This window comes from Rhinoderma darwinii, chromosome 1 (assembly GCF_050947455.1).
Source record: "Rhinoderma darwinii isolate aRhiDar2 chromosome 1, aRhiDar2.hap1, whole genome shotgun sequence".
NCBI classification, from domain to species: domain Eukaryota; kingdom Metazoa; phylum Chordata; class Amphibia; order Anura; family Rhinodermatidae; genus Rhinoderma; species Rhinoderma darwinii.
Genome location: NC_134687.1, coordinates 621,435,481 through 621,457,586, shown reverse-complemented (window position 1 = coordinate 621,457,586; position 22,106 = coordinate 621,435,481). Strand labels below are relative to the sequence as shown.

General features: G+C 43.6%; 1 protein-coding gene across 2 annotated transcripts in view; it reads left to right on the top strand.

Annotated features, from left to right (window-relative positions):
- The window catches only part of NUP155 (nucleoporin 155), a 45,839-nt gene that overhangs the window by 20,347 nt on the left and 3,386 nt on the right, over positions 1-22,106 (top strand). For both annotated transcript variants that reach the window (XM_075842111.1, XM_075842102.1), the window contains exons 17-34: positions 715-777; positions 862-1,012; positions 1,434-1,500; positions 3,649-3,764; positions 4,699-4,802; positions 4,964-5,097; positions 6,989-7,180; positions 7,275-7,413; positions 8,583-8,718; positions 9,860-10,013; positions 10,722-10,826; positions 10,911-11,065; positions 12,308-12,434; positions 13,506-13,619; positions 13,799-13,919; positions 14,740-14,850; positions 19,994-20,130; positions 21,601-21,707. In XM_075842111.1, the coding sequence (XP_075698226.1) occupies positions 715-777; positions 862-1,012; positions 1,434-1,500; positions 3,649-3,764; positions 4,699-4,802; positions 4,964-5,097; positions 6,989-7,180; positions 7,275-7,413; positions 8,583-8,718; positions 9,860-10,013; positions 10,722-10,826; positions 10,911-11,065; positions 12,308-12,434; positions 13,506-13,619; positions 13,799-13,919; positions 14,740-14,850; positions 19,994-20,130; positions 21,601-21,707 (2,233 nt within the window). The remainder of the gene's footprint in view (positions 1-714; positions 778-861; positions 1,013-1,433; positions 1,501-3,648; positions 3,765-4,698; positions 4,803-4,963; positions 5,098-6,988; positions 7,181-7,274; positions 7,414-8,582; positions 8,719-9,859; positions 10,014-10,721; positions 10,827-10,910; positions 11,066-12,307; positions 12,435-13,505; positions 13,620-13,798; positions 13,920-14,739; positions 14,851-19,993; positions 20,131-21,600; positions 21,708-22,106) is intronic.

The following is a 22,106-nucleotide window of genomic DNA, read 5'->3' as shown; positions in this document are numbered from 1 at the left end:
CTTTAGCCAGTAGCTGCAGAGCAGGAAGTGTGTGAGGTGAAGCTTTAGCCAGTAGCTGCAGAGCAGGAAGTGTGTGAGGTGAAGCTTTAGCCAGTAGCTGCAGAGCAGGAAGTGTGTGAGGTGAAGCTTTAGCCAGTAGCTGCCGAGCAGGAAGTGTGTGAGGTGAAGCTTTAGCCAATAGCTGCTGAGCAGGAAGTGTGTGAGGTGAAGCTTTAGCCAGTAGCTGCAGAGCAGGAAGTGTGTGAGGTGAAGCTTTAGCCAGTAGCTGCAGAGCAGGAAGTGTGTGAGGTGCAACTTTAGCCAATAGCTGCAGAGCAGGAAGTGATATCAGAGAGGGCGTTGTTTTGGCAACTTTTGCTGTACAGCCCAGTAACATGCAGCTGTAGTTATTACGTGTGGTGGTAAGGACCTTTAGTGTACAGAGGGTTTTTATTGGTAATTTTCAACAAATAAAGTAACATACACAAAAGTTTTGCAGCACAGCCTCATTAACCTGAATGCTACGATACCAGACACAGTCCATGGACATGGACAAGTTGTGCTGTTTCAGATCCATTTTTCGAATCCTGGACAACCCCTTCAATTTTGAGGGTACACCCTCTATGGGAAATAGTCACCATCCTCTCTTGTGTTACAGACAGAAGTCATTTGATTCTGAGTTTTTCAACATCTTCCCAAGTAATGTCAGTTTGTGCTTTGCCCTTTAATATTCAGGGTCACCCATGCCCATAAGCAGTCCTGTGGCGATGGCAAGCTTCCTGGGTACACCTGCTCCAGGTATGTCTTTTAGAGATGTCTATATTCTCATTGATTCTAGTCATTTATGTCAGAGCGTGCATAAACCTCTTACCTTTATTTCAGGCATCTTCCCACCTAATATATCTACTCCAGTGTATTCTGTGGCATCGCCTGCCCATCATTCTACTGCACCGCTGCCTAGTTTACCAGGCTCCGAAATCATGTTTTCTGGAAAACACAATGGGATTTGTATCTATTTTACCCGCATTATCAAGTGAGATTCTACATTATTTAACATTGAAAAGTTCAATGTTTGTGTTTTTTCAGAGTTAATGGGTTGTCCCAAGATTAAATGTTATCCCCTAACCACAGGATAGGTGATAATATGCTGATCAGTGGGGGTCCGACCGCTGGGACCCCCACAGTTCTCAAGAGTGTGGGTCCCGTTCCTTTAAATGAATGGATCAGCAGGTTGCACATGCGCACTGCCGCTCCATTCACTGTCTGGGCCTGCCGGAGATAGCGGAGTACAGCGCTCGGCATTCATATGGGGGAAAGGGACCGCTGTTCTTGCGATCGTTGGGGGTCCCAGTGGTCAGACTGCAAACAATCAGCATGTTCTCTCCGGTTAGGGGATAACATTTAACCTTGGGACAACTCTTTTAATCCTCACATGCCGTGCAATTGTTTTCTAGTAATATCTGGGATGGAAGCTTGATTGTTGAAAGAGATTTCAAGATTGAAAACCGGGATGTCACAGCGGTAAGACTAATATTCTCAATCTATATTTGCTGAATCCTGTTAACCAGTTGGTGATAGTGGCTCAAGACCTGCAGCAAAGGGCTTCCATATCATCGTCTAGACTTACATTAAAGGTGCTGTCTAATCCCAAACAAGTCCTTATATATGGGAGGATGAGATGATCGCCGCAAGTACGGCTCTTGATACCCCGTCAATCTCTGATTTGGCCAAGGAAGCCTTAGCCAGCCAGACATGGCTCCTGCCAGGGAAATTTAGTATTACATAGCGGTCATTCAAATGAAAGGCCATCCATGGCTCGTGTGAGCCACTCTCCGTTCTGGCTCATAGAGGGAGGTCCTGAGCAAGGCACCACCCTCTATGTTGTCCATACGTCCTAACAATATGTCTATGACCATCTCTTTTAAGCAGCATTGCTCAGTGGGTGCCTTGTATTTAGTAATGTGCACCCTCCTGTGGGTGCACATTAGTACCCTCAAAAATGACCCTGCAAAGTTCTATGCTGATCTTTACAGATGTTGAGCAGTCTTCTTGTGGTTATATGACTTGCAAGTATAAGTGTGTTTCTTTTATAGCTTATTCTTTCAGGTACTTAAATGGAACCTGTCACTAGGATTGGAGACACGAAGTTACCAGCATGTCATTATGCAGCCTGGGGTACAGCGTTCAAAACCAGACGTTTCGGCAATAGTTTGTAAAATAACTTCTAGGTTACCGAGATGAGTACACCGGCATCGGGCGCATTGCGTACATGAATCAAAGGACAGTAAACTGCGCAGTGAAGTGAGATGAACTGTCCTTGGCATCATGTGTGCAGCGCTCATGCGCCCTGTGCCGCTGGACTCCTTTCAGTAACTTCTTTTCATAACTATTGACGAAACGTGGGAAGGTTAAGAACGCTAAGCTGTGTAGAGTGATGGTCCTTTTACACTGGCTGATGATCGGACAAACGGGCGTTCATATGAATGCTCCTTCCTCATCATTGATCTGTGTAAACAGGGCAGCGATCAGGAGATGAACGACAAAACGCTCCTTCATGGGCTGATCATATGTTCTTATGCAGCACTACATATTATCGTTGTTGGCAGCACGTCTTCCTGTGCAAATGGGGAGATTCGCTGCCGACATGATTAAAATGTATGGGGACTAGCGATTTGTAGTAACGATCACTCGTCTCCGCATAACCAATCATTGCTCCTTGTAAAAAGGAGCAAACGAGCGCCGGATTGGCCTGTGTAAAAGAACACTAAGATAAATTTGGTTAGCATAGTAGGCTGTGCGGCAGGACACGGGATCCTTTACGGCTCCATACTATTGAGGCAGGGTTTCTGTGCTCCGCCATATGATGCACGGCTTTCAGGGGAGGATTCCTTCGTAACGAGGCATTCCATGATTATTTTTTTTTTACCCGGTCAGATTAGCCTCCATATAAAATTAGACATACAGAGGGGCAATATAGCCACAAAGTCTATGGGGTGTCCTATTATTTCCCTGTACGACTCGGAGGTTGTACTAAGCCCAGAACTCGGCCTAAATCGAAAACATTTGAGCTCTTGCAGTAGGTTTTGCTTATTTTTGGGAAACTTCCTCTGTAAATCTCTACAGAATACAATTGCTGTGTAATGAAGCAAAGTTATAGAACATGTGATCGTATTATATAGTTCTGCAAAATCATGTCACTCTTTTCATTAAAGGGGTTATCCGGGTTGTTAAATTTTTTTACTAATGGCTGCAAATGTACTGAGATGGGGAAAAAAAAAAAAAAGCAGTACGCGCCTTTCTTATCCCTCAGCGCTGACGCTCCAGCGACCCTACCGGGACAGCCAATCAGAGGGTTCAGCTGTCATGTGTTGTATTCCTGGCATGATGCCAAGAATATGATTGGTCATTTAGTCCTCTGTTGCGGTGGCCATTTTTTTTCAACAGTGACAACAGGCAGTTCAGCCATATCGGTTGTCACTTTATGTTCTTAGAAACTAATTGTAATACTCGCTTGGATTAAACTTGCTCACAGAATGATAGTCCACTATCTGTTTCTAAGAAGCTGCTGAAAGGGGACATTCAGTGATAAAATACTACTTCTCCGCACATTACTATTGCAAACCATGAAAATAAAGTATAAATGGCTACTTAATATTTTGTGCCCTTCAGATTGACAGCAGCATCTTCCCCCAAGTCCTGCAGTCAGTTCTACAGGAGCTTAAAGGGTTACTGGAATTTATGGATAGAAACTCTCAGTTTAGTGCCGGCTCCCTAGGAAATCCAAGGTAAGATTTCATGTCAGAAGAAGTCCATCCTTCACTAGATAAAAAACTGGACCAGTACTGAGTAGTAAAAAAGATTCGATTTGCGACCCTTAATGGGTATGCTCGTCCTAATTGGCAGACCGTTGCCACATCAAGATGAGTATACTCGTCATGCTTGTGGCGCCGGCATTGTTACTGTGCCTATATTATAAAGCTACAGACAGATGACACAGGATCATCATTGACAGTAGATGATGGTGATAGCTGAGCTCCTCCGCTCCCTGCAGAGTAACCTCTGCACAAGCCAATAAGCATGCCCACTACACTCCCATAGAAGTCAATAGATGATGGTGACCGCTCTGCACAAGTCACTGAGCATGCCCACTACACTCTCCCATAGAAGTCAATAGATGGGGACAGCTCAGCTTCTCCGCTCTCTGCACGTCACTGAGCATGCCCACTACACTCTCCCATCGAAGTCAATAGATGGGGACAGCTCAGCTCCTCCACGCCCTGCACAGTGACCTCTGCATAGGTCACTGAGCGTGCCCACTACTCTCATAGAAGTCAGTGAGTCTTCCCCAGACAAGTCTCCTAGGTCCATGTTGCTGCTATAAGTCATGTCACTGTACTCCTGTTACAGCTCAGAAAAGATGGCCGCCTCCATAATCCCTTACAGAAAATATAATTAAAAAATGTTCAATCTGAAAATAAAAACAGATTCGAAAAAAATTTGCATCAGAATCTCGTTTTAGTTATTAAAAAATATTAGTGACCCGTTTCCTTTTAAATATCCACAATGCCATGTGTGCAAATATGAGGTGACAAGCAACAAAATGTGTACCTTTTTTTTATTTGCGCCTTCCTCTACCGTTTCTTATTCTTTATTTTATATTGTTGTTATCATCTGAACTCTTTATACCCTTTTATATTAAAAACGAAATGATTTTTTCAGTTTTGGAACGCCAGTCAATATTCAGCAGCGTTTGGGCGGCATCGGCCGTCATGACATGGGAAGTTCTCAGCAAGTCCAGCAAGAACTGCAAAGGAAGTACCACAGTAAGTGCCAATCCAAGTCATTGACGCTGGAAATGATAACCAACCGTTCTTCTTTTTGGATTTTTCATTGACAGATTGGCACCTAAACCTATGCGGAGTCCATTTGTATGACCTAACCCCTAACACCGGTCTTCATATGTTCTATGCTTTGTGTCTTTCAGCTGAGGCCCAGCTAATAGAGAAGACTTCTCTACAGGGGATCCACTTGTTGGTCAGGAAGACTTGTCAAGCCCTAGCGCTGTGGAAACTTCTGTGTGAGCACCAGTTACACCACATCGTGTCCGATCTTCAGAAGGTTTGTTATTCTTCTAGCAGAGGCTCAGCTTTTAGGTAAATCTACAGAGCCGTGTCAATGACAGCCCTCCGTGTATTTACCTAATGTGTCAAAGGTGAGAGTCGCTCTACACGGCACTGTGCATAATCTAGGCTAACACACACCAGCCCTAACGTGATACTCCTACTAAACTAAAGGGGTATTACTGTAATAGATAGTGATGGCATATCGCTAGGATATGCCATTGCTTATGGGTGAGGTCGAATGCCGGGACCCCCTCCGATCCCGAGAACGAGTGGAGCGGTGTTGCACTACCCTGTAAAGCATATGGCCAGAGTAGAGCTGTTTGACCCCTTAATGACCAGGCCAATTTTAATTTTTTAATTTTAGTTTTTTCATCCCCGCCTTCCAAATGGCGGAACTTTTTTTTTGTGTTCGTCAGCATAGTTGTATAAGGTTTTTTTGTTTTTTTTTATTTGCGGGAAGTGTTGTAGTTTTTCATGGAACCGTTTAATGTACCATATAATGTACTGGAAAACTGAAAAAAGATTATTTGTGGGGTAAAATGGGCACATTTATTTTGGGTTTCGTTTGTACGGCATTCATTGTGCGGTCAAAACGGCATGTTCACTTTATTCGACGGGTTGATACAATTACGGTGATGCCAAATTTCTACGTGTCTTTTTTTGTTTTACCACTTTTTTTTTTTTATTTCTTTTTTTTTTAATATATATATACCGTATTTTTCGGACTATAAGACGCACCCGGGTTTTAGACAACACAAAATAGGGAAAAAAAAATAATTTGTTTGGTTTCACCACATTCTGAGAGCCATAACTTATATTTTTTCATCGTTTGAGCGGTGTGAGGGCTTATTTTTTTGCGGGACGAGCTGTAGTTTTTATTAGCACCATTTTTTTGGTACATACGATTTTTTTATTTTTTATTTTTTTAGCCCTTTTAATGAATTCTTTTTAGCCATATGGTGACTGTGTGAGTCAAATAATGCTATATTGTGATAGTTTGCGTTCTCTCCTCTCTCCAGCTCTTACACTGTCCGTAGCAGTGACACGCCCCCTTGCCAGTTCGGCAGACAAGTACAAGACGGTGATCTCTCGCAAGAGATCAGTCTTGTCCTTGTCTGCCGACAGCTGAAGAGTGAGGGCGTGCGCGGCCACACGCTCTCCTCTCTCCAGCTCTTGCTGTAACACTGTCCGTAGCTGATTGGACAGTGTCACAGCCATAGGAACACGCCCCATTGACCGTTCAGGGTGTTATTTAAATATTGGGCGCCAAATATAACGTCACCGATATCTAAATAACGGAGGACGGTAGAAAAAAATGTAAAGTGCCCCAGGGTTTGTACAGCCCTGCCTATTACATGCTGTACATGTATGGACAGGTGAAAGATTCTCTTTAAACCAGCAACCGTTGAATCGCTTGCACCATCTACCGCAATACTAATATATTGTAGTATATTGCGATTTTTACAGGCTCCTATTAAGCACTGCCTCAGGCACGTCTGAGGGGACTGCGGCATCTAAGGGATTAAACGGGAGGAATCAAAGTGATCTTTGATTCCACCCGTTGCAGTGAGGTGTCGGCTGTATTACGTGGCATGTCGTTAAGGGGTTAAAGAATAAGCCGAAAGGACCTCGTTCCCTTCGTTCTCTAAGCTGGGTCCCAGAGGTCAGACTTGGAGATCATAATGCTATGGCATATCCTGCTGAGCCCACATTCCTCTCCATGTGTGGTCTTTAAGAGCATCGACCAGGTTTTCCCAAATCCTAATGGGACCCCTGAGTAAAGTTGGTCTTGCTCCAAAGTACGCAGAAAACCACCTCAATCTCCCTAACAGATCTGAAATGGTGTTTTTGTAATTCTGTATTCATGCTTGTGTTTGCATTACCAGGATCTGCAGGAGCTGCTGAAAATAACCACTTTTAGAGATTTAGTGACCCGAGACAGGGAATTGACTGGAGCCCTTGTAGCGTCCCTGATCAGTCATTATATCCATGACAATGCGTCAGTGGATGGAATCAGTTCTCGTCTGCAAGAAGTTTGCCCCCTCTTCTACAGCCCCGACGATGCCATATGCTCCAAGGTGCAAACCGTTCCGTAATAGTTCATGAATTGCCTCATCTTCTGGAAGTTAAACTCAATTTGACAGATCAATAACTCTTTGTTTTATACTCTAGGCAAATGAGCTTTTGCAACGGTCCCGCCAGGCACAGAGCAAATATGATAAAGAGTTGATGCTCCGAGAGTCTCTGAGAGAGTACCAGAAAATAAGTCAACAAGTCGACTTGGCTAATGTTTGTGGACAGTACAGACAAGGTATTGCCTTCTCCAATTCTCTGAGTGGTTTTGGGTTTTTTCCCCTTGGTGTTTTAAGGACATAAGGACTTCTGTCATTTCATGTCCGCTTGGAGAGATCTCAATACGCCAGTACAGACAGTCCATGGACTCTCTGCACAAATAGACTTCAGTGGACTGTCCTTAGACTTACTGTATAAATATGTATCAACAAGCGCCCCACACATTCTTACTGCGTAGTCCCTGACCTCTCTGATCTGATCATGGGTCCGGCTGCTGGGTCTTTGACATCAGCCAAGGGGAAGCTGCCATCGTATCCACGTTTTCTCAGCAACGGCACTAAAGTCTGGGCCACCATGTCATATATGGTCATACCAAGACTTCACCGAGGGAGATCCGCTCTGGTTTGTGGAGGGGTTCCTGAGCAGGGAATCCCCCTCTGACATCTTTATATGGACAGTTGTTGGGTGGCCAACCCCTGTAAGGCACTCTTGTGTTATAAAGGGCACCTAAATATATATTACTAAGTACCAAGGTCTATTATAAAAAATTATAATTCGATCTAGTGACTCTTTAGGCTTTGTTCAAACAAGTGTCATGGCTTCTTTCTAATGGATACTGGTGAAACCTTGATGGACCCTATTGACTTTAATGGGGTCCATTGCAGTTCTCGTATTTTTGATGGCAAGAAGAGTGCTGCAAACTGCTCTATCATCCCGTCAAAAATACTGAAAAGACAGACGAAATCCCTTAACGCAAATGTGAACAGTGCCTTAAAGGGGTTTTACAGTAATCCATATTTATCACTTTTGCACATGGTAGGTGATAAATATCTGATCGGTGGGGGTCCGACCGCTGGGACCCCCCATCGATCACTAGAAAAGGCTTTCTTTGCCGTCCCTGTGAGCCCCATATGAATTAAGCCATACTCTGCATTTATTACTATGGGGCTGCCGAAAATGGTGCTCGATAGCCCCATAGAAATGAATGGTGCCGTCGCCGAGCATGCAGAGTGCGGCTTAAGATAAGGTAAGTCCGTGATCGGTGGGGGTCCCAGTAGTTGGATCCCAACCGATCAGATATTTATCACCTATCCTTGTGATCTATAGAAGGACATTCTATATAAATATGCTGTTAATCATTTCTTTAAAAAATTGCTAAATATTTTCTTTAATGTCTTGCTTCTCTAGTGCGGTTTTATGAGGGTGTGGTAGAACTCTGTCTATCTGCTGCGGAGAAGAAAGATCCCAAAGGGCTGGGACTGCACTTTCACAAGAATGGTGAGCCCGAAGAGGATGCTGCAGGCTTGCAAGCTTTTCAGGAGAGGTATGTCATTTATAGGATTTAAAAATGTATTTTTTGCCCTTTTAAGCATTTTGGCCATCTAGCATTATTTCCCTTTCTGTAATCTTTGAGCGTGCAGTCGAGCAGAAGCCGGGCGGGTTAAGTGATGCTTTTGCAGAGCCTGTCTAGTGTTAAAGGGACACCCCAACCTACACTAAAGTTCCCCATTTGATACATTAAAGGGCTTATATCCAGTGACGTAAAACATCAGAATAGGCCCTCAATATCTGATCGGTGGTGGTCCGACTCTCTACATGCTTTATCATCTCGACGGGGAGGAAGCTGTAATACTGTACACAGCTGCTATGAATGTGATGGCGTTGTGCAGTGTGGAGCTGTGCACGCGTTCAAGGGAAAGCTACAATCGCGGGAGCACCACTACCCCTTTAAACAGCTGATCGGCAGGGGTGTTGAGTGACGGACCCCCACCAACCAGATATTGATGGCCTATACTGAGGATAGGCCATCAATTTTACATCATCGTATAACTGCTTTAAGTAATTCCATGTATCTCGTGTGGCTTTTATCCCTATATATTATACTGGGGCATGCTTTTTCTACTGCAGTCATTGGAGGTAATCATGTGTCACTTATACAGGCACCAGAACTTCCTGTATGATGTCATGGACTGTTCCAAACAGGTCCTCCACATGGGGGGGGGGGGGGACAGGAACTCCCATCACATTTACTGCTGATAATTAGACAGGGTCCAGTCCCGCAGTTATAATGGAGAAAGATCACCACTCAGCCTCTCAGCTTTATACTTCTATTCTCCTATTTAGGAGAATATGGAGGGAAGGATAATCACACTGTGCTGCCAAGCAGGCAGAGATGTACTGGCTCTGCTTGATCATGTGATGCTATGCTGAGGCATCATGGGATTGATAACACAGCACAGAGGAAGTGAAAGCAGGGTGACATCTAAAAGATGGTGTCTGATCAGTAGCAGACAGGAGGCCGTACTGCAGGGAAGGGTATACAATATACATAAAAGTAGTGCAGAGCTAGGTAGTCAATCAGGTGGGGGGGGGGGCTGTGATGGAAAATTGTTTCCACTGGAGGTCTCCTTTAATGCCTTCAAAATGACGCATTATATGGAATATTTCCTTTTTTGTTCTAACAGGTTAAACTGCTACAAATGCATCACGGATACCCTGCAAGAACTGGTGAACCAAAGCAAAGCAGCTCCTCAATCTCCAAGTGTGCCCAAAAAGCCTGGCCCTCCCTTGCTTTCTTCTGACCCCAACATGCTAAGTAATGAAGAGGCCGGACTCCATGTATGTCAATATTTTCACAAATATTTAGAGTGCCTGTCAATGATCTAAATACATAATTCCCAATTTTACTGATTAGAGGGGATGTCAAGCATTAGAGAACGGCATATTTCTTCCAGAAACCGCGCCACGCCTGTCCATGGTTTTTGTCTGATATTGCTGATCAGCTTCATTGAAGTGAATGGAGTTGAGCTGCAATACCACTCACGTCCTGTAGACAAGTGTGGTGATGTTTCTGAATATTGTACTGAATCTTTATAAATCCATTTAGAAGGGGATCGATCACGGAGGTGCACGCTGCAGTAATCATACGGCATGCATTTCCATGACTCCTGCTCCGAATTAGAATCGGAGTCCGGAGCTTTAAGACATTTTCTGCAAACGAAGGCACTATTGTAAAGATGGCGTCATGTTTGATACAGTGTCCTATCTCATGGATCCAATTCTGGTTTTGGCTTAAAATAATGAATGCAAAATCTGCATCAAATCTGCACTGTGTGCACAATGTCTTAAATGGGCTGTCCCAAGATTAGCTGTTATCCCCTAACCGCAGGATAGGTGATAACATGCTGATCAGTGGGGGGTCCGACCTCTGGGTCATGGAGGTGAATGATTATTGCGGCGTGCCCCTCACATGCTGGATACGTAGAATGATAGTTGCATATAAACAACTCGTGATCTATATATCATTTTTTATTTTACTTTTTCTAGTTTGAGCAGATGCTGAAATTGGCTCAGCGTTCTCCTGATGAACTTTTTAACATCGCATTGTTCAACTGGCTCATACAAGCAGACCTGGCAGACAAACTACTAGAGGTGAGAAGCCGCGTGCCCATTGTTCCTGCTTGAAATACCTCCGGCTGCTTAACGTCACGTAACTGTAATCTGTTCTATTCTCAGCTCAACTCTCCGTTTCTGGAGCCTCATCTTGTGCGTGTGTCGAAGATTGATCAAAACAAAGTGCGGAGCATGGACTTATTGTGGCGATACTACGAGAAGAGCAGGAATTTCAGCAGTGCTGCTAGAGTGGTGGCCGAACTGGCAGACATGGACAGGTAGGGGGCATCTGACTTGATTTCTAGGTACTCAATATGAAGCTTAAAGGAGTAAACGAGCACTGCAGCCCCTTCATTCATAGGATCAGTGGGGATCCCAGAGGTCTGACTCCCACCGAAACCAGTCCGAAAGCGATTGCGTATCCTAGCGATATGCCATCACTTTATAAAATCGGAAAAACCCTTCAACCGTGTCATTTTAAACATTACATTTGGAAAGTGCAATATTCCCTAATATATATGTATCTTTGGAATCGCTCCTATTACGAGCAGGAGCCAAATACAAGCGCCATTTACGTCAATGTAACGGGATCTCTACTTTATTCAAGATTACAGGCTGCTAGTAAAGGACATCTGTGTTCTGCAGATGGAAGGTGCATGCAGGGCAGCCGCTGGGAAGTTTTATTTCCCCTGCTTTATCACCCAAACTGCTTCCACTTGTAAAGGGAGCGGTTCTGGTAATTTGTATCAGGATATTGCTGGTAATTCCCTGATCTACAAGGTTAAGCTTCACTTTAAAGGCTATGGAAAGTTGCGTTTATTGTTTTTTTGCTTTCTAAATACAAAATTCAGCAACTTCCTGAATAGTCTTCATTTAAAGTTTCCAACAATTTTGCTGCTGTAGAGTCGATGTAACTCCTGTACATAGCAGACTGTACTGCTGCTTCTGACATAGATTCAACAGCACACTGCTTAGGGCTGACCTCATGTGCTCTCAGGCTCTGGTTGAGGAGAGATCGCAAAGGCAGCTTCAGTGTAGAGAGAGAGAAGTGAACCCCTGACAGAATCTGCAGGGGAAGAGGGGGAGATCACAGGCTGTAAATAGGGAGATCACACAGGAGCTGTATTAGAAGGTGAAAGCAGTACAGGAATGAAGCTGTGCTGATACATGAGAACTAGTGAAGGCAGCAGCATCCTGGATTCGCAAACCTCACGTCTAGCATGTATTAATCAGAAAAGTCTGAAACTAAAGCAGCTTGCAAACTGAGAATCATTGCAGCCTGAAACTTCGTGCAACTTCCTTAAGTCCAAGTAACCGCTTATATGCCGAAGGTGTTCATAGCCTGTAAAGAGTGGGAAATAAACCAAAATATTTGATTCCCTAATGTAGCAAAATTCATACATACCGTTCAGTGTAATCGGCAGGAATTTGGAGAATTTTTGGTTTGTCCGTTTTGTGTGTGTATAGATGTGCAGAAGAAAACGTTTACTAATTTTGTATTCTGTGATCTGTCCTTCTAGCTCCGATATATCTCTAAAACAGAGGATTGAGTATCTATCTATTGCCATCCTAAGTGCAAAAAGTTCCACTGGCATGTCTACACTTTCTGATGGAGAATTCTTGCATGAACTTGAAGAGAAAATGGAGGTATTCTTCCTGTTTGTTTGATCCCGATACACCTATCGGGGGAGGGATGTTCCCCCTGAGTTCTTCCTTTTGATGGGTGGAAACGTGAGGGTTAGAAAAAGAATAGACTTTACCATATAAATCTCTGTATGTCCTTTGCAACTATTTTATTACTCCAACAAAAAATGAAGCAACTTTTCAAATAGTTTTAAATTAAATATCTTCGTCTTGTGTTTACAGCTCCTATGCATGCCTATGTGTTCCCATGGTAACAGACTACAACCAAATTCTGTGTAGTCAAATCCTGTAGTCCTATTGCCATCCATTGGTAACGTACGTATTGGTAACCTACCTAATGTATGTCTGCATGAAGTAAGGAATACATCGAAAGCAGAACGATTGCGGGATAAGCATACATAGGGCTTGTTTGTAGTCTGTAACCATGGAAACACATGTCTGCATTGGAGCTGTAGACCTAAAACGCTAGGAGATTTTTAATCGAGACTATTTTCAATGTGGATTCAAATTTTATTTTAGATCCATTGAAGAAGAAAAAATTGGCTTTAACCTTTAACCCTTTTTTTGCCACAACAATGTTCCCCTTTTGTGACCTACACAAATAAAACCTGAATTCTAAAATTAAAAAAAGTAATATTATACCCCTATACGTATATATTTTATGAAAGTCTATACCTGGCACATTGTAAATATGCTACCCAGCACTTAACAATAATTGGCGCCTTCATGCAATTTTGTATCAAATTGTAACATTATGCCTATAAAGTCATGTTTGTGGCTAAAAGTCTGAAAGGCTGTACAGGGGGAGAGATGGCCGTAACGGGCTGTGATCTTACTGATCTCACTTGCATCGTCCCCTCCCACTCATCACGTACATCCTGCTCCCCAATTTCAAACCAGTGCTGAGCCCCAAATATTGCACCTAGCTAAGATTCTAGCAAGAGTCATGGTGTTGTACATACTTCCTTGACCGTGAAAGGGTTAACGTTTTTTTTTTTTGTTTTGCATAGTGTAAGTTTTTGTTTTTTTTTCCCCCCTCCTTTTTTTTTTAACAACTTATCTGTTTGTCTTTAGGTGGCTCGGATACAGCTGCAAATCCAGGGAACGTTAATCAGAAGGTTCTCCCATCAACCGTCAATGCAGAACGCCGTGGCACTGCTAGATTCACAACTAATGGATGCCACACGGGTATATCGTCTTTGTATGGTGGCTGTGCATGGCCAACTTTTTAGAGCGGTTTTTTAAATGCATAGAATCATGTTACAAACGATTTCTGATAGTCGATGAGAACACATACATTCAAAAGCTATTGTATATTTAGTCCTGAGATCATTGCTGCAGACCTTGTAACATTTTCTTCATTTCAGTTATATGGAGATTTTGCCGATCCATTCAAGCTTTCGGAGTGCAAGCTAGCGATCATTCACTGTGCCGGTCATTCCGACCCCATCTTGGTTCAGAGTCTATGGGAAGAAATTATAGAGAGAGGTATATTTGTATTATTTTTGTTAACCTTCTGAACCCCCATCCTACACATTTACTCTAACCTGGGCTTGGACAACACGGTTTTGCCAGAGCAGAGCTAGCAGCAAAACTGCAGTAAAAATAGTACACATTAAAGGAGGTCTCCGCTTTGCAAAATCCCTACTTGTTAGAAGGGTCCCTTGACAATAAGATGATCACAAAGTGTTGTCCTGCTGGGACCCCAGTGATCAGCTGTGATCTGTGGGGGAAACCTGGCAGTAAGTGTTTAATTTCCCTGCAGCGCCTCCACAGGGGAAATCAAGTATTACGCAGCACATATTCTATCCAGAGAGAGAGACGTTGTTTATCTCCACTCTGACCAAGAGATAAGGATCCTAAACAGAGGACCCCCCTCTATTAACTCCAGTTCCCGAATAGGGTGCATACAAGTGGGTTTTCTAAATTGGGCAACACATTAAAGGAACCCAAATTATGTGCCAATTATATTTACATGAGGCACAAATTCGATATCTAAAATAAAAAAAGACGCTCTTGGGACGTTTTTTTTCTAATTTTAGTATGACTGTTAGGGGATTAAAGGACTTCTGGAAAATAAATTGATCACCTGTCTTTAGGATTTGCCATCAATGTGTAATTAATCGGGGTCTGACCCCTGGCACCTCCATAAATCCGCAATATAAAATGGTATTGGCACCCTAAAGAGGATTATATATACATATATGTACATAGCCGTTTAATATTGGCAGTAAGAAGCAATATTTAGGACTTTTTTTGTCCCATTAGACGTGCATGTACTCTAAATCTATGTGCGTTGCTCCCTTAGAATTAAACGACAGCATAGCAATGAACGCTGCCGAGCGGATGCAGGTATTAAATCTGAAGCTGACCTCGCTTGGCAAGATCTACGCCAGTACACCGCGCTACTTTCCTCTGGGTAAGAGAGACCTTTTTATGGAATATTTGATTTTGAATAACCTTGCATGGTAGAAGTACTTATGTGCTAATGATCTTATAGGGGTTGTCATCTCGAAGACAACCGATGTCTATACGCTTTATTAGGGCACTTAGACATTATTAAAGGGAACGTCTCCCTCTTGGGACTCTCCTCTATAAACGAGAGCAGGGAGCTACATGGTAAGAGAGGGTCCCGCTGTGATGGAGACCAGTCGTCCCATGTATCGGAGGTTGTGATTGATATCTGCATTTTAACAACATTTGGTTACAGCGCTCCAAATCCCAAATTCGGACTACTTTCAGCCTCCATTACTTCTCACAGGTTTATTATTGAGTTTAATGGGATCTGTATGCAGGGAGTTCCCGCAGCGGGCACCGTATTTATGAACGTTATGCAATGTAGCACAACCATGACTGGGGTACCAAGTGTGTCATACATGCCATACTATTTAAACTACGCCATTCCCTGATAAATTTGCTGCAATTTTCTTTTCCCACGTTAAGGCCCCATGCACACGACTGTAAAAATAGTCCGTAATTGCGGACACATTCACTTCTATTGTCCACGGACACCTTCCTGTTATTTACCGGAAGGTGTCCGGGCCGTAGAAGTATACCGCAAAAGATGGGACTTTGTATGGGAGCACGGGCCGAAAATGCGGGCGGCTGTCCACAGCCGCTGGCGGCCCGGCAGTGCCCGCAATCACAGGCACGGCTGTGTGCATGAGGCCTAAGGCCCCATGCACACGACAGTATTTTTCATCCATCCGTAAATGCGGATTCGTAGTCGTTTATAGTAATCTGTAAATCATTCGCATATTTGCAGTAGTACATCTGTAATGCATCCGTATTTACGGATCCACAAAAAAACAGGGAGGAATCTAGCGTAATCCCCTGGCGTTGCAAAGCAGTGCTTCCATAATTACGGACAGCTACGGATGCACATCCGTAGCTGTCCGTAATTAAGGAAGCGCCAATAGAGTCGTCCGTGTAGTAATTAGTGACAAAAAAAAAAATAGGACATGTTCTATCATTTCTACGGCACGGACCCCCATCTGTAAAAATATGGAAATGTGTCCGTAGCACATGAATGGGTCCGTAATTCCAGATGAAAAATACGGTCGTGTGCATGGGGCCGTATAGGTATTATCGCCCCGATACCCATATATTTTCTGAAAGTAGATAGTTTACACATTGTTAAAATGGCACATAACACTTTACACTTCTGGGCGCCTTCATATAATTTTGCATCAAATTGTGTTATGTAAAAAATTGCATAAAAATTCATGTTTGTGGCTACATGTCGGCCTAGAGCAGAGCCTGAGATGAACATGACCTCCGAAAAATGTAAGTTCAGGATGTGGGGAGTTCAAACACGTAACTTATGTCTGTGTCTACATGCACATATCTCAACGGAGACGTCAAATGATCTGATTTAGGTGCAGGGGGTGATTGGTTATGCAGGTGACCCAGGGGTCGCTGGAGGCTGTACAGGGAGAGAGATGACCGTAAAGGCCCTATTACACGGGTAAATGCGCTGGAAAACGAGCGCTCCTTTCCGATCATTGCTCTGTGTAATCAGGGCAACGATCAGCCGATGAACAAGTAAACGCTGGTTCATCAACTGATCGTATCGTTTATGCAGCAGAAAATATTATCGTGGTCGGCAGCACATCTTCCAAATGTGCTGCTGACGTGATAGAAATGTATGGGGACGAGCGATCGTAGTAATGGTGGCTCATCCCCGTTCATTACTGCTCAGAGCTACTTGCGAAAGGAGCAAACCAGCACCGATCAACGAGCTGTCTCGTTGATCGGCGCTTGTTGTTACGGTCAAAATTGGTCGGTGTAACCCTAACAGACCATTCAATTTTGCGGCAAGCGTCTAAAGAGATTACATATTATATTTGTCTTCGGCAGTGAATAGGTTATAGTGAATTTGTCAGGTCACCTATGCTCCAGCGCAGGATAGAGGAGGAGATGCTGAGCTTTTGGTATTGCATTCACTTCCTCTTTAAGAACATTTTTAAAAAAAGGCCTTAAAGGGTTTTCCCATCTCCGACATTTATGGCAAAACCTGTGACTATGGCATAAATGTCCGATAGATGCATCTATCCCACTTCTGATGCCCACACCTATCTCTCGTACGGAGCCCCTTGACCCCCCATCCTGCCTTCTGCTGCTGAGCTTTGGCCACTAACATATAAGGTGAACCGATCTCCTGGAAACAGACGATTATATTTGCTGCGCTGTTTTTGGATCTCCCATAGAAGTGAAAGAAAATTACGGAAATGGCGTAGAAAAATGCGATCTGCTGTTTCCGGAAAAGCAGGCAACCTTCTAAGTCAGTGGTTGGAGTCCAGCGACAAAAAGGTAGGTCAGGGGTCAGGAGGGCTCCATTCTAGAGATAGGTGTGAGTCCCAGAGATGCGACTTTCATCTATCGGACTCTTATAGCATATCTTGTAGATAAGGCACAAATGTCCGAGATGGGAATAACCTTTATATAATCGTTCTCTCCTAAATGATCTTGGTTTATTTTTCCTCAACCAGTCTTGTAGAAGCATTACGTAGGTTTACCCCACTGGGAGCTCATTTACGGCGAATTTCTCATTAGCAGGAGATAGACGGCTCGGGAGGATAATACTGTTTGAGTGACATACACTACCGTTCAAAAGTTTGGGGTCATCCAGACAATTTTGTGTTTTCCATGAAAACTCACACTTATATTTATCAAATGAGTTGCAAAATGACTAGAAAATGTAGTCAAGACATTGACAAGGTTAGAAATAATGATTTTTATTTGAAATAATAATTTTCTCCTTCAGACTTTGCTTTGGTCTTGGAATGCTCCATTTGAAGCAATTACAGCATTGCAGACCTTTGGCATTCTAGCTGTTAATTTGCTGAGGTAATCGGGAGATATTTCACCCCATGCTTCCAGAAGGCCCTCCCACAAGTTGGATTGGCTTGATGGGCACTTCTTGCGTACCATACGGTCAAGCTGCTCCCACAACAGCTCTATGGGGTTGAGATCTGGTGACTGCGCTGGCCACTCCATTACAGATAGAATACCAGCTGCCGGCTTCTTCCCTAAATAGTTCTTGCATAATTTGGAGGTGTACTTTGGGTCATTGTCCTGTTGTAGGATGAAATTGGCTCCAATCAAGCGCTGTCCACAGGGTATGGCATGGCATTGCAAAATGGAGTGATAGCCTTCCTTATTCAAAATCCCTTTACCTTGTACAAATCTCCCACTTTACCAGCACCAAAGCAACCCCAGTCCATCACATGACCTCCACCATGCTTGACAGATGGCGTCAGGCACTCTTCCAGCATCTTTTCAGTTGTTCTGCATCTCACAAATGTTCTTCTGTGTGATCCAAACACCTCAAACTTCGATTTGTCTGTCCATAACACTTTTTCCAATCTTCCTCTGTCCAATGTCTGTGTGCTTTTGCCCATATTAATCTTTTCCTTTTATTAGCCAGTCTCAGAAATGGCTTTTTCTTTGCCACTCTGCCCTGAAGGCCAGCATCCCGGAGTCGCCTCTTCACTGTAGACGTTGACACTGGCGTTTTGCGGGTACTATTTAATGAAGCTGCCAGTTGAGGACCTGTGAGGCGTCTATTTCTCAAACTAGAGACTAATGTACTTGTCTTGTTGCTCAGTTGTGCAGCGGGGCCTCCCACTTCTCTTTCTACTCTGGTTAGAGCCTGTTTGGGCTGTCCTCTGAAGGGGGTAGTACACACCGTTGTAGGAAATCTTCAGTTTCTTGGCAATTTCTCGCATGGAATAGCCTTTATTTCTAAGAACAAGAATAGACTGTCGAGTTTCACATGAAAGCTCTCTTTTTCTAGCAATTTTGAGAGTTTAATCGAACCCACAAATGTAATGCTCCAGATTCTCAACTAGCTCAAAGGAAGGTCAGTTTTATAGCTCCTCTAAACAGCAAAACTGTTTACAGCGGTGCTAACATAATTGCACAAGGGTTTTCAAGGGTTTTCTAATCATCCATTAGCCTTCTAACACAGTTAGCAAACACAATGCACCATTAGAACACTGGAGTGATGGTTGCTGGAAATGGGCCTCTATACACCTATGTAGATATTGCATTAAAAACCAGACGTTTGCAGCTAGAATAGTCATTTAGCACATTAACAATGTATAGAGTGGATTTCTGATTAATTTAATGTTATCTTCATTGAAAAAAACTGTGCATTTCTTTCAAAAATAAGGAAATTTCTAAGTGACCCTAAACTTTTGAACGGTAGTGTATAGTGAAAAGCCAGAAAAGATAAAAATAGCTTTGTCCGCAAGAAGTTAAAAGAAACATTAGAAATACAATAAAACCTAATTGGGATTTATTTTTTTCCGTTACTATGAAGACTCCGCTATTTCTAGAAATTTATTTTTTAATCGCCTTAAAACTTTACTAAGACAAGTCAATGGAGGCAAAATGCTGGAATATGGGTTCGTATTTCTGCTTCCGTTCTCTTACATGTGGCACATACGGCTCCATAATAGAAAAAGGAGTCAATTATGTTGCAAAACCAAAGATCACTGCATCGGGAGAGGAGTGTGCCGCTTACGATCACTGCTATATAAAACCAACAGCTAGGGGGCGCCTCGCGGTTTGAGAAGCTCTGCTCTTGTGGATACCCAAGGGTGTGACTCTTATTGACAGGTGGCACCAGCACAGATGCCAGAGAGGAGGGGAAATGTCAGCCAGACCCCCTGCGCCTCCTAAGCAGGATCTGGAGTCAGTGGTTGACGTAGTTTCCCCCTCACTATACTCCTGTATATCAGTCATGTGCCACCAGTCCTCATCACTAAAAATACAAAAAATTATTGTAAGGCCATGTTCACACACAGTCAGAATGTAGAGGGGGATTCCGCTTCTAAATCCTAACACAATCCGCAGACATTCAGATGGCAATGCTTACGAATGGGGTATTGTAAATTCTGCACCATGTTTCATTATTGGCGCAGATTCCGTGCAATGGGGCTAATCTGCAAGCACAGATCTGCTGACCAATCCGCGGACAAGTGATTTGGCTAGCGCCGATAGACGTGTGTGTGTGTGTTACGGTCTATTCATTTCCTTTTCTTTGGGTTTTGTAGAGTTTTTAGTAAAGAATCTGGAAAAACATGTCTGCAGCTTGAACTGGGATGTCGGATTTGTATCACTGACCATGCAAGAGATCGATGTGTCCGTTCCCAAGTTGCTTGAAGTATATGATCACCTGTTTAAAGAAAGGGTAAGATTCCTGTAGACCACACGCAAAAACACACTCGCTAACCCACGCTTACTAGCTAGCGCACACTCACTAGCTAGCACGCAAGAACTCGCTCGCTCACTCAGTAGCACACTAAGGCACCATGCACACGGTCGTAATTTTCATCCATAATTACGGACTCATTCATTTATATGGGCTACGGACACCTTTCCGTATTTTTATGGATGGGTGTCCGTTCCGTAAAAATTATCTGTAAAATATAGAACATGTCCTATACTTGTCCGTAATTACGCCACGGACTCCCCATAGACATCTATGGGCGCTTCCGTAATTATGGACGGCTACCGATGTGTATCTGTCCATAATTACGGAAGCGTTGCTGGGTGACGACCGGTTTGCAGATGTTCACATCATTTGTGGTTTTCTTCTTTTTGTGGATCTGTAAATACGGATGCACTACGGGCCGTATTTACGGACACCGTTACGTATATGCGGGTAATTTACGGATGCCTAGAACTGATTACGGATCCGTATTTACGGACAGTATTTACAGATGGTTTATATCTACGGTCGTGTGCATGGGGCCTAAGCCGTAATTTATGCGTTTCGGGGCTTGCTTTATGCGTTTCGGGGCTGAATTATTATTTATTTATTTTTAATTACTTTTTTTTTTCTCAATGTTTTTGAGGAAAAATGTTTTTTTTTTGTGTGTATTTTTTTTTAAATTAATTTATTCAACTTTCTTTACATTTTTATTTTATTTTTCCCACAAGGAGACTTTTTTACTATTCAATGTATTTTTTTTTATTATGAATTGAACTACCTACTTACTCCAGGGCATTACTGCTGCACACGTGGCTGTTAGGGTTTACCTCAGGTATACCCTAATGGAATAACTCGGGTTATCGCTGGGCGTTCCCATAAAACACTCATCCCCTTGATAAGCTAGTAAAGAAAACACCGCTCCCTTGTGATGCCATGATCGCTATTGATTGCGGCATCACAACAGTTAAACGGCCGGGATCTGAGTTTTCTCTGATCCAGCCGTTGCTGCTGGGGCGCAGTGATCACAGCCCCGTAAATATACGTGAGCTGGCGCTAAGGGGTAAAAGTGCACTTGCGTGATAGCAGGAGCAATGATCTGTTAGTATGAGGACGAACAATCGTTACTACAATCGTTCATCCCATACATTTCCATCACGGCAGTAGCACATCTTTCTGTTTACACAGGGAGATGTGTTGCCGACTAGCGACCATTTTTTCTGGGCCGCATCAAGGTGCGAGCAGCCGATGAACAAGCGTTTGCTGTTCACACAGAGCAATGACCAGGAACGAGTGTTCGTAAAAGCGCTCTTTCAGCTGATCATTGGCCCTTTACACATTCAGTGGATAAAATGCTGCCATCCTTACCTGGGCGAATTCTTTAACTTTATCTGAAAAGTGTCTCCAAGCTAAACTTTTATATTTGTTTGCCTTTTACTTGATATGCAGGATCCGGTTTGGACCAGAATAAAGAAACCTTTGCATCTGCTGGAATGTATACACGTGCTGCTGTCTGGATATGCACAGGACCCCAACAGAGTTCAAAGACATGAAAGGTGAGCAGTTTGTTTATCAATCCCTTGACGCACCACGACGTGCCGGGACTTCATGGTGCGGGGGTTGAAGTACGGCGCGGGCTCATGCATTGAGCCCCCTCCATACGCTGCAGGTGTCAGCTGTGTATTACAGCTGACACTCTGGACTGAAGGCCAGGAACAGCGATCACTCTGTTCCTGGTCGTCTAACCACTTAGATTCCGTGGTCAACAGCGACCGCGGCATCTAAGCAGTTAGGAAGAGGGGGACAGCCCACTCCAATACCCCATTGGTCCACCAGTGATGCGATCGCGGGGTGCCCACGGTTGTCATGGCAGCTCAGGGGGCCTAATGAAGACCCCCAGGTCGGCCTTCTTTCTGCCTCTGTTAAGCCCTTTCTGTGACAGGCGTTAACAGGAG